General features: G+C 38.3%; 1 protein-coding gene across 1 annotated transcript in view; it reads left to right on the top strand.

Annotated features, from left to right (window-relative positions):
• The window catches only part of sdk1b (sidekick cell adhesion molecule 1b), a 276,164-nt gene that overhangs the window by 153,493 nt on the left and 107,242 nt on the right, over window positions 1-15,429 (top strand). The window contains exon 6 of the mRNA XM_088419820.1: window positions 14,686-14,788. Coding sequence (XP_088275946.1) covers window positions 14,686-14,788 — 103 coding nt within the window. The remainder of the gene's footprint in view (window positions 1-14,685; window positions 14,789-15,429) is intronic.

The following is a 15,429-nucleotide window of genomic DNA, read 5'->3' as shown; positions in this document are numbered from 1 at the left end:
TAACTCCTCAATGATTATCTTTTCTTTATTCCTGTTGCTTTTCTTCTTTTTGTTCTTTGCCTTCTCTTGTCATCTTTCACTTTTCCTCTGCTTCTTTTTTTCTCCCCTTCTTTTTCACCTTTGCCTTCTTGTATTCTTCTATTTTCCTATTTGTTTTTTCTTTTTCTTTTCTTCTCTTCTCACCTTCTCTTCCTCTTTTTCCTCTCATTTTTTCTCCTTTGACTTTTCTTCTCTTCTTTGACTTTTTCTCTGCTTCTCTTTTTCTTCTCATCATCTTCTCTTCTCCTCTTCCTCTTTTTCTTCTCATTTTTTCTCCTTTGACTTCTTCTCACTTTTTCTCTGCTTCTCTTTTGTTCTTTTTCTTCTCTTCTTTTTAACCTTTGCCTTCTTGTATTCTGCTCTTTTCCTATTTGTTTTTTCTTTTGTTTTCTTCTTCTCTTCTCACCTTCTCTTCCTCTTCTTCTTCTCTTTTTTTCTCCTTTGACTTTTCTTCTTTGACTTTTTCTCTGCTTCTATTTTTCTTCTCATCATCTTCTCCTCTTCCTCTTTTTCTTCTCATTTTTTCTCCTTTGACTTCTTCTCTTCTTTCACTTTTTCTCTGCTTCTCTTTTGTTCTTTTTCTTCTCTTCTTTTTAACCTTTGCCTTCTTGTATTCTGCTCTTTTCCTATTTGTTTTTTCTTTTTGTTTTCTTCTTCTCTTCTCACCTTCTCTTCCTCTTCTTCTTCTCATTTTTTCTCCTTTGACTTCTTCTCTTCTTTCACTTTTTCTCTGCTTCTTTTTTGTTCTTTTTCTTCTCTTCTTTTTATACGTGCCTTCTCTTATTCTTCTTTTCCTTTTCTACTCTTTCTTTTCTTCTCATCGGCTCCTTTTCTTCTTCTCTTCTTCTTTAGCTTGTCCTTTCCACCTGCTCATTTTCTTTATTTCTTTTGCTGTTCTTCTTTTTGTCTTTTGCCTCCTCCCTTTTTTTCTTTTCATTTGTTCCTTTTTTTTCTCTTCTTTTTCTTCCTCTACAGTTTTTTCCCCCTTGATTTTTCAGATTTGGAAAGGATCAAATCTTTGCGCGATCAATACATACACATGCCGCGTGCCTCGAAGGCTGTATTTGAAGGCCGATATAACGCAGCACGAAGCCTCTCCCAATTCAACATATTCAGTCCTCATTTTTTTAGCATCGCTTGATATGTTCAACTTAGTTTGACTTTAACATTTAAATATTTGGGGTAAAATACACAGCCTGTTCAGTGCTAACATTGAAGAATCAATCTGGCTACATATGACATCCATCATTGCTCTATTTTTGCTGCTTGAGTCATTCCCCTCAAAATCAAGCGTCCGCAGCAGAAATATCAGCAGCTTATCCGATCACAACAAATTTTAAGATTGAATTAGCATTGCGCAAGATGTCGCCGAACACATTATTGAGCTTGGACTTTTCCTGGCAAAGTATCGGACAGAAAAGCAATGATGTCATGGCCTGATCAAAAATATCTGTGAGGTTAGCAATTTCCAGATTTTACGAAGGTAGGCGATATCATCAGCCCATTGGAACACCTGATGGTCTTTTCCTGCTTAGCGTGGAGGAGGGAAGGTTATATAGAGCACATTTGAGGAATTTGGTTTGTTTACAGTTGTTAGGAATGAGCCTCATGCTGCTTCACCAACCCTATGGACAAATACAATTCAAAGACACAATATAAAAACGCTGCTAACTTATTATACCTTTTACATCTAATAGAAAATTATTGTTTTGCTGTCAGTACATGTTGCTAAATGAACATATTTGTAATTAATTATTTTCGAACAAATGAAGTGTATGGTAGTTGGATGCTTTCGCAATCTCTTCCAGCTCCCTGTTTGGGAAATTCTGATGTTATGTAGTTTTTAATTTCAGATAAGGCCTAAATAAGCACGTTGCTTTGTTGTACCTGTTAATATTGAATTTTGTTGTCAACAGTTGAAAATAAGCCTTAAATGGAAGAAAAACACGTTTGCATGACTTCCACTTCCCTTCGCAGTCATTCAGCAGCTTCATAAAGCGAACCTTTGTTGTTCCCGTTTTTGAAATCTGACAAGGTGTTTATTTTTTCAAATCCGTTGATAAGCGCTAATTACACGTAACAAGTGCCTGGCATTAGATCCCGAGTGTGAAAAACAAGCTTTGATAATAAACGAGCGTACAAGCCATTGAAGCTAATAGCACCGATAAGGAGAAGCCCGTAGCAAGTCTTTGACGTTTGGGAATCTGCGCAAGCTTGATTGACAGCCGCCAATGTACTTTATGTACTGGAAGCTACGTTTTTGTGTGTGTGTGTGTGTGTGTGTGTTTTTGCCGCGCTTGCAGGCGCGATTGACATGCTGAATTGGACAGGTCAAGCGCTGGCTTTTTCCAAGGGACTGATGGCCAGCTCGCTGTAACCTCGCTAAGCCAAAGACCGAAAAGAGGATATGTATTTTTTTTTGAAAGTACGTTTTAAATATGTAAACCCACTCAGCGCGTATATACGCTGTGCATAAATAGTACCTCGGCTCTTCACGGGTTGGTGTTTCAAAGCAAGACCTCTGTAAGAATATGAGTCCTGCGGGAATTACCGCGGGGTCTGAGGTCAAAAACGACTGCCAGCCTATTATTTTTACTAGTGTGTTGTTGCGTCCCTGACAGTACGTGTGCGTGGACCTCAATGAATTCGTCTGCCCTGCAAACCAAAGCGTTACTGTACGACTGTATGGTGCTTGCTATGAATTTTAAATGGGACTAGAGAAGAGGAGGATGAGAAGAAGTGTTGGGGGTACGATGAGATTGACAGGGTAAATTGGAGAAAAAAAAAATTTTTGGAGGTCGGCCACACCGGGGAAGAGAGAAAAGTCCCAAATGTCCCTCGATAAAAACTTGGGACTAAGAGAGGCTGCCACCAAGGTCAAAGGACGTCTGCTTGTGTGTGTGTGCGCGCGTGTGTGTCCGGAGGGGTTGTAAAGTCACCTCAACTAATAGGTGACTCACCGCAGGAACTGGGGTCAACACAGTAAAACATGACAAACATAACAACCTTGACATACACACACATTAAAAGTGGGCAGGTACCACATAAGCACAAAAATAACACACACAAACACACACATACCAAGAGGACATGCTTGTGACCTGCTTATTTGTAGATCCTTGGGGCAGTTTTAATACACTACGCTGAATTCATGAATACAAATTGTACCCGAGGCCACAAATAGTTTCACTTTGGATCAAACTGCTTTTGAATTTGAAAAACAAAGAAATAACAGCCACGCATCACCATCAATTTTGTTGCTACAAAGCAACAATGTAATTGTCATGGATGAAAATGAAAATATAATACATCAATGTAAAGCCAGGTTAGTATTGTACAAGGTTTCTATTCAATGTCATGCTAAAAGTTCACATCATTGTCTTTTTTTATTTTACTTTTATTATATATTATATTTTACATATATATATATATATATATACTGTATGTATATATACTGTATGTATATATACTGTATATATATATATATATATATATATATATATATATATATATATATATATATACTGTATGTATATATACTGTATGTATTTTCAAGAAAAGAAGCAAGCAGACCAAACCAACGTCTGAATCAATCCATGTTTATGTTAAGAATTCTTCAAGCGCTCCAGTTTGTTTTGAATTTTGACATTTTGTCACCATCTGGGTGAATTTTCAGCTCTTTAGTGTCTTCTTGCAGTAGTTTCCCTTTGAAGTCAAATGCTTTTGATGTAAAGATCAAATATTTGACATAAGATTTCTTTCACACAACACTTAAGAAGATTGGTTTGGTAGATATCCCAAAATAGACAGCGCCACGCAAAAGTCATGTTTTAGTCAACAACTCAAAATTAATCTCCATGACATATGCCTGATTTTGTGAAAACACATCATATCTATTTTTGGATAAGTGTCTCCAATATCTCTCAGACTGTATGACTCTTTCGACGCCACTCACAAACAATCGACAACCATCTTAACGTTCCTGTTTACAAATATTTATATTTACCACCTGTAAACACGGTGATCAAAAATCTCATCGCAGAAAGGAATCCATTAACTTGTCAGCCAATTTAAATACATGCCAAACTGTCTAATGAGATCCAATACACGAGCTCTTCAAATATTCTGCCTTGACAAAAAATGACGCTCACTTTTGATTGACGCTGTCATTTGCAATTTTCGTTCCGAAAGCTCCCTTTTTTCAGAGACGTTTTTCAGGGTTTTCAATATGTAAAATGTGCTCACATGTAGAACTTTGTTCAACGCACCCATGAAACGCACCCATAAATTACTGCTCCTTTTCTTAGGTATTTCGTAAAGGTATATTAACATTTATTTAACCAGCAGTTAAAAGTTAAACTTCTCCATCTCAGGCGGCCATTTTGTCAGTCGCTCGGGTTCCCGAACACGCCTTCTGTTAAGCTAACTAGCATTCGGCATGCTTGGGACCGATTGATAACACTTTATTTTAAAATGATTCTCCATTTTTGATCGTATTCAACTTTTTGTTCTCTTTCCCCCTTTCGTTTCCGTCCCTTCATGCTGGCAGTTGGCAAGAAGAGTCGAGGGTCAACAGGTAAATTTTACCTTCACGTTTACTTTCGTTTTCCGCGCGCGGTCTCTCTTTGTTCCTCCGGATCACAATATTTGTGCGAGCCCCCGTTCCAGAGCTGCGGGATTTCCCCTGCTAAATGTCGGCGGTCACGCTGGCAGCAGCGGCGGGTTGTCCCATTACTGCAGCCTCACAGCCGTCATGAATAACTAACTATGAAAAAACACACAGGATTTATACGTGCTCTGAACATTAAGTAAATGCAATGGCCGCCAGTGTTATTGCAGTGTGGAGACTGACTCGGTCGGACGGGACCTGTTGGTTGACGTTATTCCTTTCGGTTCAGCTCACGTTATGATGAGGATGTAAATTATGTACAGCGTCGTTAATTGGTGTCAAGTGTCTGACCTCGTGCCTCGTCACAAAAGAAAAAGTGCAAGGTTAGCGAGGTAGCTGTTGCTGTAAGATTAAATCTAAGATGAGTTAAGATCTTTATCGGAGACTTGATTTACCGTATGTACGCAATTTATTGATTATAAATGATAAAATCATCCATCTGTTTTCACCTGCCCAAAAAGAGGAGTAGAATGAAGCAGCAAACGCAGGGGGCGGCCATTTTGTCACAGGCTGTCCCCTGAAAATGACATCACAGTTGCTCAGGTACACCTGTTTTTTGAGTTAGTGTGTGTTTGTGACACAAGATCTGAAAGATTGTGATGTCATTTTCAGTCGCCAGCAAAATGGCCGCCCCCTGAGATGGATAAAAATAAGTGGATTTTCCTACTCGTAACACTCAAAGTGGTGTGTGGGAAAGATGTCCAATTTTTTACCAAAGTAACGACGCAAGTCATCGGCTAATGTCTCTCTTCGAGCAGCCATTTTGAATTTACTCCGTCTTCATCGCTACCTGGCTTCCACGCGTAGCTTCTTCTGACGTCACGTCCACTCTTTGCTGATTGGTTCTTTCAACGATCTGTTTGGTCAGATTTTTAGTGAAAAGGAGTGTCTGAAGTTCCAGAAACTTAATCAGTAATCCTACACAACAAAACGTCTTATAAATCGTGGGCAACATGTTTATTTACAGCCAAAATGTTAGTTGGGTCACAAATTGATATCGGTAAAGCATTCGAGGAAAGCCCACAGGGAAAATGAAAGCTGTTGGCGGCGCTTTAAAAGAAGATGACCCGTGGCTTCAGATGGCTCTTACCTGTCGTTTCAGTGTTGTCGCACTTTCAAGCTGACTGAATCGTTTAGCTTCGTTCGAGCAATGTCTTCAGACAGTGTCACCAGACTAAGTTAGCTGATCTCGAAGGCCAAAAACAAGTCCCAAAACAGGTTCTTTCAGGTTCTTGCCACAAATGAAAACGTGTGGTGTTCATGACCACAACGGAAACTCAAATTTTCAAAACATAATACCTTTGTAAAGCAATGTCCAACCTTTTTTATGCTTCTCTGGGGGTGCGTTGTTTTTTCCACTTGCTGCCAACTGAAATTAACATCCCAGTAGCACAGGGCTCAGATAACGACCAATCACAGGTCAGCTTCTGGATGTCACATGACCGATCTCAGAAAACAGGTGACTCATGATTGGCGGGTGCCCAAGCCCAAAACTATAATTTCCAGTCAACAACATGTGGCAAATGGATGAAAATATGTTGCAAATGTAATTATTAACAGAAATGGCGTGTTTTACTAGGATAAAATATCAAGTAAATTATTGTGAGAATATGTGGCGCTTAACCATTTTAACCACTGTGATAGTGAGCGTCAACTCTAATGAATTCATTATCACAGTGGTTTGGGTAATTTTTTGAGTTTGGTCATGTGACTTTTGCAAGCTGAGCTGTAATTGGTTACTAGCTGAGCCTTCATTACATGATGTCGTTTTCAGTCAACAGCTAGTGGCAAAATTACTTATTTTTTAAGTATTGCACATGAAAAATGACATTGTAAATCGCTGTAAACTTTTTTTTTTTAACTTGATTTCATGACTTATAGCCCAGTGCTTCTTATTTGCTTTATTTTTGTTTGCTAGCCACCTGGGGACAATTACCAGTAAAACAAAGGGAGTCAGTAGAAAACACTATTGAAGTACTGATTATGAGTTTGAACTGATTTTACTCCACCAGTGGTCACTCTCCGCTAGTAAGCATAACCAGTCATGTTACTGTTTTGTTTGTGCCGTATTCTAACAATCATAATATGTCAATGTAATGTTGAAATATATGCTGCTCTTATTTCGAATCGTGCAGGTACAATATGTTTAATATCTGGTGTGTTGGTGCTGCTATTATTTTGATACCCGCAGGCATCGTCAGTATGTGTTTTTATGAAAAAAAGTGAAAAAAAAACTAATCTACCTTCTTTCTGCAGAATTATCTGATGTTACAACCTAATGCTTACAGTCTGGTGCGGCATATACATGACAAAAAGAGATTTTCTGTTATTTTTGTTGTTGAGTTTTCTAGTCAGAAAAATACTGCAATCAATGAATGTATTATATGTAAATAATATTAATATAAAATTATATATCCGACATGTAATGCATTAATTATAGATGAAAAAAAAAAAATTCAAGTTTGCTGATGAAAATGGCGAAGAAAGGTCAAGCGTATTTAATAAACAGATAGGAATGGGACCTTGAAAAATAGTCACCTATAAGACACAATATCGAGTAAAAATAACTGCAGAGTATTCTTCAAAATCTCCTATTTCAGAGACACTGGCGATCTCCCGTAGTCGAAGCATCATAAACAGTTGATGACCATCTCCACAATTGTTTGACTGTATATTCTTTTTTTATCGTCTTCGAGTCGCATAAGTGTAAATATTTGAGCACCTTAACTTTTATGTCGGACTCATGCCCTCCAGCGTCTGTCAAAAGTAATAATCAGCAAATAAAAACAAAAACACCGATGTTTACCATGCTGCATTCACATACTCTTTAATCTGTCGCGCCGATGACATTACCTCATTATGTCACCGTGGCTCGTGTCACGCGGCATTGTAGAAGTAATGCGGTACTAAAAATAATTGGAAGTATTCTCATTTTCCCTTCGGTCCATCAGAAAGAAGATGGAGGATTTTGGCAAGTCAGAAGCGAGGGATGAATATTTAAAATAGGGCATGGCTGTGCGCGGGTCGACGGGGGTCATTTCTCGCCTGCTGGTGCTGCTGGTGGTGATGTAGAGGCGCGGGGATGCTCGCCAAGTCACACCGTGACACTTAGCTGTCAGCGCGCAGCATTAATGAGTGCGGTGACATGCACAAACACTCTGCTCCTTCTCGCACTCGCATGCGGTATTCTCAAGCCAGTGAGGCAAATGATCACCTTCTACCCCCCCCACCCTCACCGAAAAAAGAAATCTCCCTTGTGTTTTTCTCCTTTTGACTTGTGATTTCTTACGCTTTCCAAGCTGTGTGATTTCCCACTTGAAGTGCTGAGCAAATTTATCATTCTGAACTTTTGTATATTTCGGAATCTATTTAATGTTAGCCTAAACCGGGGGTCAGTAACCTTATGTTGCGGCTTTCCGTGGTTTGGGGGGAAAAAAAAATACTGGGTTCACATCGACTATGTGACGTATTTGAATTGCAGTCAATAAAGTTTGCGTGATTCGTCATTCGGTGCGCCGTGACACGGATCGTGATGCAAGACAGTTTCGGGTAGGTAAAAACAGGAAACAGAAATAGAGCGTGGCCTTCCAAATTAAAAGCACATATTTTTAAAGTAAGATGTAACTGAACATTAAAACCTAAAACACTTGAAGAATTCATAATGACATTTTCTTAAGAAATTTGATCTTAATGCCCCTGCACGTTAACAAGGATTGACTCAAACGTTGGGTCAGTCTGCTAGTTTTTTTTATTCAAACCAAGAAGATAACAACCTTGCAAACACCACTAAAAGCTTAACGACAAACAGAGAACGTAAACAGTAAATACAGCGCCACTTTCCAGATTAAAAGCAGGTATTTCAAAATAAGATAACACAGGTAAATAAACAATACAATCTGGAGCGCTTGATGAATTCTTAACACCGAGTAAATCTCATTTTTATGCCCCTGTTTGTGAACATGGATGTATTCAGACGTTGGTCCGGTCTGCTTGCTTCTTTTAATGAAAATAATGTGGTACAAAAACTGCAAAATACAACTGATTCCAACTCTCCCACCCCTATATATATATATATATATATATATATATATATATATATATATATATATATATATATATATATATATATATATATATATATACTGTATATATATATATATATATATATATATATATATATATATATATATATATATATATATATACTGTATATATATATATATATATATATATATATATATATATATATACACACACACACACACACAAATTTCTACATGGCATGACCATCTCACGTCCGGAGAAAATGACCCAAAATGGTCAAAATACTGCACAAGGGTTAATTAAATTAAATTAAATTAAATATAAATTTAAAATCAAACACAAAATAGTGTCTTGTTGCATGAGTTTCCCACTTAATTTTTGTTTCCTGTCACTGTCTATCACTGACATAAATAAGACTTCAAAAAAGGCTGGAACGGATTAATGGCATTTCCATTTATTTCAATCGGCAAAGACAATTTGAGACGGATCCCTCTGCTCTGGAGATCCTTGCCGAGTTTTGTTAAAAAAGGCTTAAAACACAAACACACTGACTTACTCCCTCCACTCGACAGGGCGTGTTTAGTGAGTGACAGATTTAATAGGAGAACAAGCTGTAATCCAAGAGAATCCATTCAAAGCGGGATTACACTTTAATCTGGAAGGGATCACCTTTCATCTCTCTCTCTCTCGGGCCCTCTCTCTCGTTCGCTCTCACTCGCTCTCTCTCCTCCGTCTTAAATCTTCCCAGTCATTTTACTCGCCCATTTTTTTTTTTACTTCCCATCCTTGATTTAATTTGGGATTTTTGTACCACTAACCGAATATAGAGCGCACGCATAAGACGCACTGAGACGTGCACGCTCATATTCATACAAATCTCACACACACTTTAGCTGTCAATCAGCAGCGATTGCACTGATGACAGCATTGTACCATTGCAACAATGCGTCACTGCCGCTTTGGTGCCAAATTGCACATACCCAGTCCCACATTGTGCACAAGATGTGATTTTCTGAAATCAAATGTAAATCACCAATGTTTCAAAAGGAACGTACAATACAAGAAAAAGATGTGAAAAAACTCTTCATCAATTTACGTGCAGCATAACCACTGCATGCTGCTTCACTGTGTTTACTTTCAGCTCTGTTCTCCGCTAATTGACTAAAGTCTGTAGACCTCAGAGATCTACTGAGTTTATATTCCATAAGCATTCCATTAATATATTCAAGAGCTAAATCATTCAATGATTTATAAAGAAGAACTTTCAAATCTTTTCCATAAACCCTTGAGGATTAAAGTGATATGTTTTGCTATCTCGGTTCTGCTAAGAATATGTTAACTCGGCTCAAAATGTTAAGTCTTATCTTAAGTGCATCTCGGTGAATAAGAATGTCCAATAATAGTTCAATCAAAAGTTAAACTCATTTATATATTCATTAAATTCAGGAAAATCCTTGCCAGAAAGAATCCTACCTAATTTTTATATATTATTTTAAATAATGATTCTTATTAATGTAATAGCGGTGTCACGACACACAAATTTGTTCCATAAACACAGAAATCTCAAATCATATAGCAGTGAAATACCAAAAAAAAAAATGTTAGTATTTTTAACAGAGGATAAAGAATCCGAGTATTTTTGCATGCTATATTGCTACCAATTATGTTCTAGCTTTAAGTTCTTTAAAAGTTAAGAGCTATCGTAACATCGATTCTAATTTCATTAGCCAGTCTATGGCGTATTTCATTGTGTGTTGGCATTGGGGTAGCTAATATCCCAAGGCAGTTACGAGGTTCTTTTTAACCCTTGTGTGGCGGAATTTCAACAATCCTTTGAGCTTTGCATCAAATGCATTTCACATCAAATTGCAAACGATTCAGATGGCATTTTTTTTCCTAATTTTGTCAATGCTTCTAAAGGCAGAGCCATTAACTGGTCTCCACCGCCACCTACTGTCTGGAGGTGAAACACAATTAAAAAAAAAAATTTCTGTTTCCTGACATAGTTTGACCGCCACTCAATGGAATGTTGCAAAAATCGCAGGAAAATCATTTGAATTAATCCTTTTAAAATGCATAGCAAAAATTGTAATTATAATGCTTTTCTATGGTCCAAAATTTGGACAATGATTATTTTTGTACAGAAAATCCTGTACGTCCAGCTGCAATCACATAAAAATGTCAGAAACATTGCATTTTTAAATTTGACATATTTTAATGATCTACTGGAAATTTCAGCTCCCTCGTGTGTTTTTCCTCATTGATTCTTTTATGATATCATAAAAAAATCCAAGAAATGTCCATAATTTGTAACATAATGCCACAAGGATTAACCTGGGAGTGTCAAAAAGCATCTTCAAGCCCCGTTTTTGAAGTCAGGCTCTTTCTATACGAAGCCATGCACCCGAAGAGGCCGTGAAGTAATTTGCATTCAACGCTAGCGCTAGCTAGCGAGCCCTCGCCTGGCAAGTTTAGTCTCTCTGGTGTTTTTTATCAAAGGTTGGGTGTTTTTATAAGGCTGTTATGCTTTCGCGGGACGGCGGCCGACCACATGGCGTTTCTCATTCGCTTAAAGAGCAATCCAATATATTTTGATGAAACTTCTGGACTCTCCTTGTCGCGTCTTTGCAGGGAGCCTTTCGAGCTGCCGCAGCCTGCGCACGCATGCAGAATTAAAAGCAAAATAACTTTTGCTCGCGTAAAATGAACTGGAAAACGTTTCAACCACGTCAAAAGGAACGTTCGGCGAATGAGCGCTCCCGACGAGATGAAATAATATTTCCCCTGAGGGAGAGGCTGTTAGAGAGAGGAGACAGGAGGGAAGATCACACATCCATATGGCATTTTGCTTCTCCTCCGCTTTCACCATTTTTCACTCCGGCGAGACGGCGGCCATCTGCAATACTTCGCTCGACACGCTCTGTCTGCCTCGGCCGAGCCCTTTTATTCACCTCCTTTCGCTTTCCCTCGGGATCCCGTCTGACTCCCCCGGTCCGAGCTAACAGGCCGCCTGCCACCTTTCCCGCCTTAACTCGGGGCCACTGTCAACGTTTAACACGGCCGCCCGTGTCCGCTTGTCTGACCCCTTCTTAATGACCACCCTCCATCTCGCTCACCTGCCACGGGGCCGGTTCCATTTTTCTTTTTTGGAATTACGACACCTTGTACGACACGTTGGCCTTTGCACAATGACACGGTTCAATATGTGTGTGTAATGAAGATATCCGCTTACACGGCCCAACCTAAAAAATTTCACAATATGAAAAGAGAGTGCGCGCCGGGAAAATATGACTTAAAAATTGCACAAAAGTTCCAACAAAGAAATTAATTTGAGACACTTTTCTTAGCTGATAGCTCACTGCGTGCGCATAATATTTAATGATTTTTTTTTGTTCTTTTTGCCACATCATGTACGTACTTATAGGGTGTCCACATGTCTCGTTTTTTATCTTTTTATCCTCAATCGCGTCATAGTTCTCCATCCCCAATATTTGGTCCTACTTTTTTGCAGGACTGCCTCCTCCCAGATGATTTTTTTTTTTTTAGTCCAGTCAGACGTAATACACAGCCTGAAACATGTTGGAAAAAAATATATGAGATGAGGTGTTTTCACAAAAGCAGGCCTATGTCGGCGAGATTAGTTTTGAGTTACTGAGGACAGTACGGACTTTCGACAGAGATGTTTCTGCAGAAACAACAGGCATTCAATGGCATTTTATATCAAAGGTAAAGCATAGGGAGCTGAAATTTCTCCCAAAGGTGATTGCTCAACATAGCTTGTTTATCACACTACCATGTAGGGCTGCACAATTCATCCAATTTTAATGGCGATCACTATGTTGGCCGCCATGATTATTTAGGCTGTTCCTCTGCGATATTAACATTTAAAAAGACGGCTTTACATGTCAAATCAAGGACATTTTCTTTCTACCACCTGGGGGCAGTGTTTCCCACGTTTGCTTTTCTCACCCTAATATAATTTACCATTGTGAAATGTTGTTGAGTTTCTCACCTGATTATTGATGTATAAAGTGCTAGCTGTCAATTGAGACCTAAAATTGGAATACATTCAGTAAGAAATGACCCAAAATTACATTTTGACTGCTAATTGATAAAAATTTGCATAAAAGTAAATATTGTGCGTGGTTCTAAATAGGCTTCATTTTTTCCATCGATTTGCACTCAGCAAGTGTGTTAGCTGTGTTGCCCTACGTGCAAAGTTTTTGTCATGTCTTGGGTGAATTTCTTTAAATTATTACTTACTTGATTTATTCATTTTAGTTTATTATTATTATTTTGTAAGTATTATAATTTGTAAGCCTTGTTTAACAACGGCTTGTTTAAAAGAACGGCAATAAATCGACGTGTTTGACCAAACACGACGAATAATCGCGATTTCAATATTGACCAAAATATTGTTTTAAATTTGTGATAATGGGAGTTTGAGTGCAGATGAATTTCACGCACTTTTCATTTCTCCACGGAAGCCAAAGTTGTGAGCTTCGTGTTCTACTTTTATCTTCTCCATTAGTGACTCAACCTGTAGCTACTCTTAAGTTAGAGCAGAAGTGGGTGTCGGTGACAAGGCGCTGGCATGTTTAAGTATACGTGAACGTGAATTTGTGCGCGTGTGTGTAGTCGTTTGCCTGCATTATTACACCCACATGTCGTATTCCCTGTGACAGCAAGATGTGTCTTTGGCTCTCGTGAGCGTCTCCGAAAGAAGGAGGTGGAATAAAGAGCGGGGAGTCAATTACCACCTTTTTGGTCCTTCGCTTCAAAGGGGAGATGAAAGGCGCTCTTCACCTCCATCCGCGTTGGCTCCCTAACCCCCCCTCACCCCCCCTCCCCCGCTAAACCCCCACAATCCCTCGCGTTCTGACGCTCACATCCCCATCCAACTCCTGTCACAGTTGGCCTCTTTAATTTGTACTTCCTACTTCTGACTGATTGCAAATCTGCATATTCATAACGACGCGGCGCCGCGGCCAATCCTGTGACGTTCATACGTGTTATATGCGTGCGTGTAGGCTCCGATTCTTTTCAGACTAATTCTGCTGAGCATATTATACACTTTCAAGCTGTGATAAGAATCCTATTGAGTCTTTTTTTTTTTTATTATTATTACGAGAGGCCATTTGGGTCATAAATCATCTTCTCTCTCACTCCTTCTCAGACACACACACATCATCATCATAATCTCTTACTCCTGCCACCATATATTTTACCAGTGGGGACATAAATCACTCTTTAGGCACACCGCTGTACTATTTTTCATGTTATCATAGTAACACATGTGCTTTGTAATCCGTGCTGCAATTCATCATTACTACCCTGAAGAGTGGGGGAGGGGGAACCCGGAATATAGAAATAGAAATATGGTGACCCTTCCACCCGCACACATACACACGCACAAAATCTGCGAGTAGTTGATTCCCATCCGAAGAAAAGCAGCAATAATGTGTTTTACGGTGATCGATAGAAGACGGTTTAAAAAAAATATGCCAGGAATAATAACAGTGTAGAATGTAAAAACAATAAAAGTTGTTAGTGAACAACGACGCTTGACTACTGTTGTTTGTTTGCTTGGACAGTTTTTGTTTCGGGTAAAAAGTAAAAAGCAAGACACGTCCTTAATAATTCCTTTGTTGTGGCATATCCTGCATTCTGGATCAACACATTTGTGCAGTTTTTCCACAAAAAACATCAATTCAAATGTCATGCGAACTCCATTTCAGTTGCTCAATCCAACATGTGTAATACATATACATTTGTATTAAATTAAATTGTTTTAATTGAGAAATAGGAAATTTATTTTTAGTTTATTGTTGTATATTGTCTGTGATTTTAGCTTTTCGAGTTGAACTACTCAAATGAATATTTTTCTGTATTCTTTGATGCCTTTGTGAACCACTATCATCTTTCTATGGCAGATTCGGAATCAGAAGTCGATGCTGCGAACATTGTGATTGGACCTAAGGACACAACAGTGTTGGCAGGGTCCAAGGCCACCCTAGAATGCATCGCTAATACCAGGTATACTGAATATTTGCTTTTTCTATTCACTGATATAATATGATATGATACGATACAGTGTGATACAGTAGATGGTACAGTATGATACATATATGGTCTGATAAGATCAAATAAAATATTAGTTACAGTACAATATGGTTTGCTATAGATACAGTACCGTACAATATGATATGATGCAGTATAATATTATATCATAGGATATATTTTACTGTTTACTGACCAGCTGCAAAATTAAACAGGATGCAATATAAGAGTTCTCCTATTAGAAAACATGTATTGTACATTGCTAATCTTCCTGTTATGTTGTAGGACATACTGACCCATTTAAAAGTTAAATGTTGATTGTAGTTTTTCATTACAAGTTTTTCATTTAACTTGTTTATAATCATTATGTCCATTAAAAGTGACGTTCATATGAATTTTTGTTAGAATGTTTTGACGTGTTTGGGTTAAAAAAGTGTAAAAGTATAATATTGCTATTTTCGATGGCAGATCATAAGATATTTTTAGTTAGCAGGAACGAACACAAAAAAAGTTTCTGAAAATTTGAATAGTTACACATGAGCCCAAATCAAAATGACCACAGGATATTACAATTCCCGAGAAACAAACGCAACACACGAGTATACGTTGAGGCCTTG

The sequence above is a fragment of the Hippichthys cyanospilos genome, chromosome 7 (assembly GCF_059441005.1).
Source record: "Hippichthys cyanospilos isolate Australia breed blue-spotted pipefish chromosome 7, RoL_Hcya_1.0, whole genome shotgun sequence".
Taxonomy (NCBI): Eukaryota; Metazoa; Chordata; class Actinopteri; order Syngnathiformes; family Syngnathidae; genus Hippichthys; species Hippichthys cyanospilos.
This window is presented reverse-complemented; position numbering and strand designations above follow the sequence as displayed.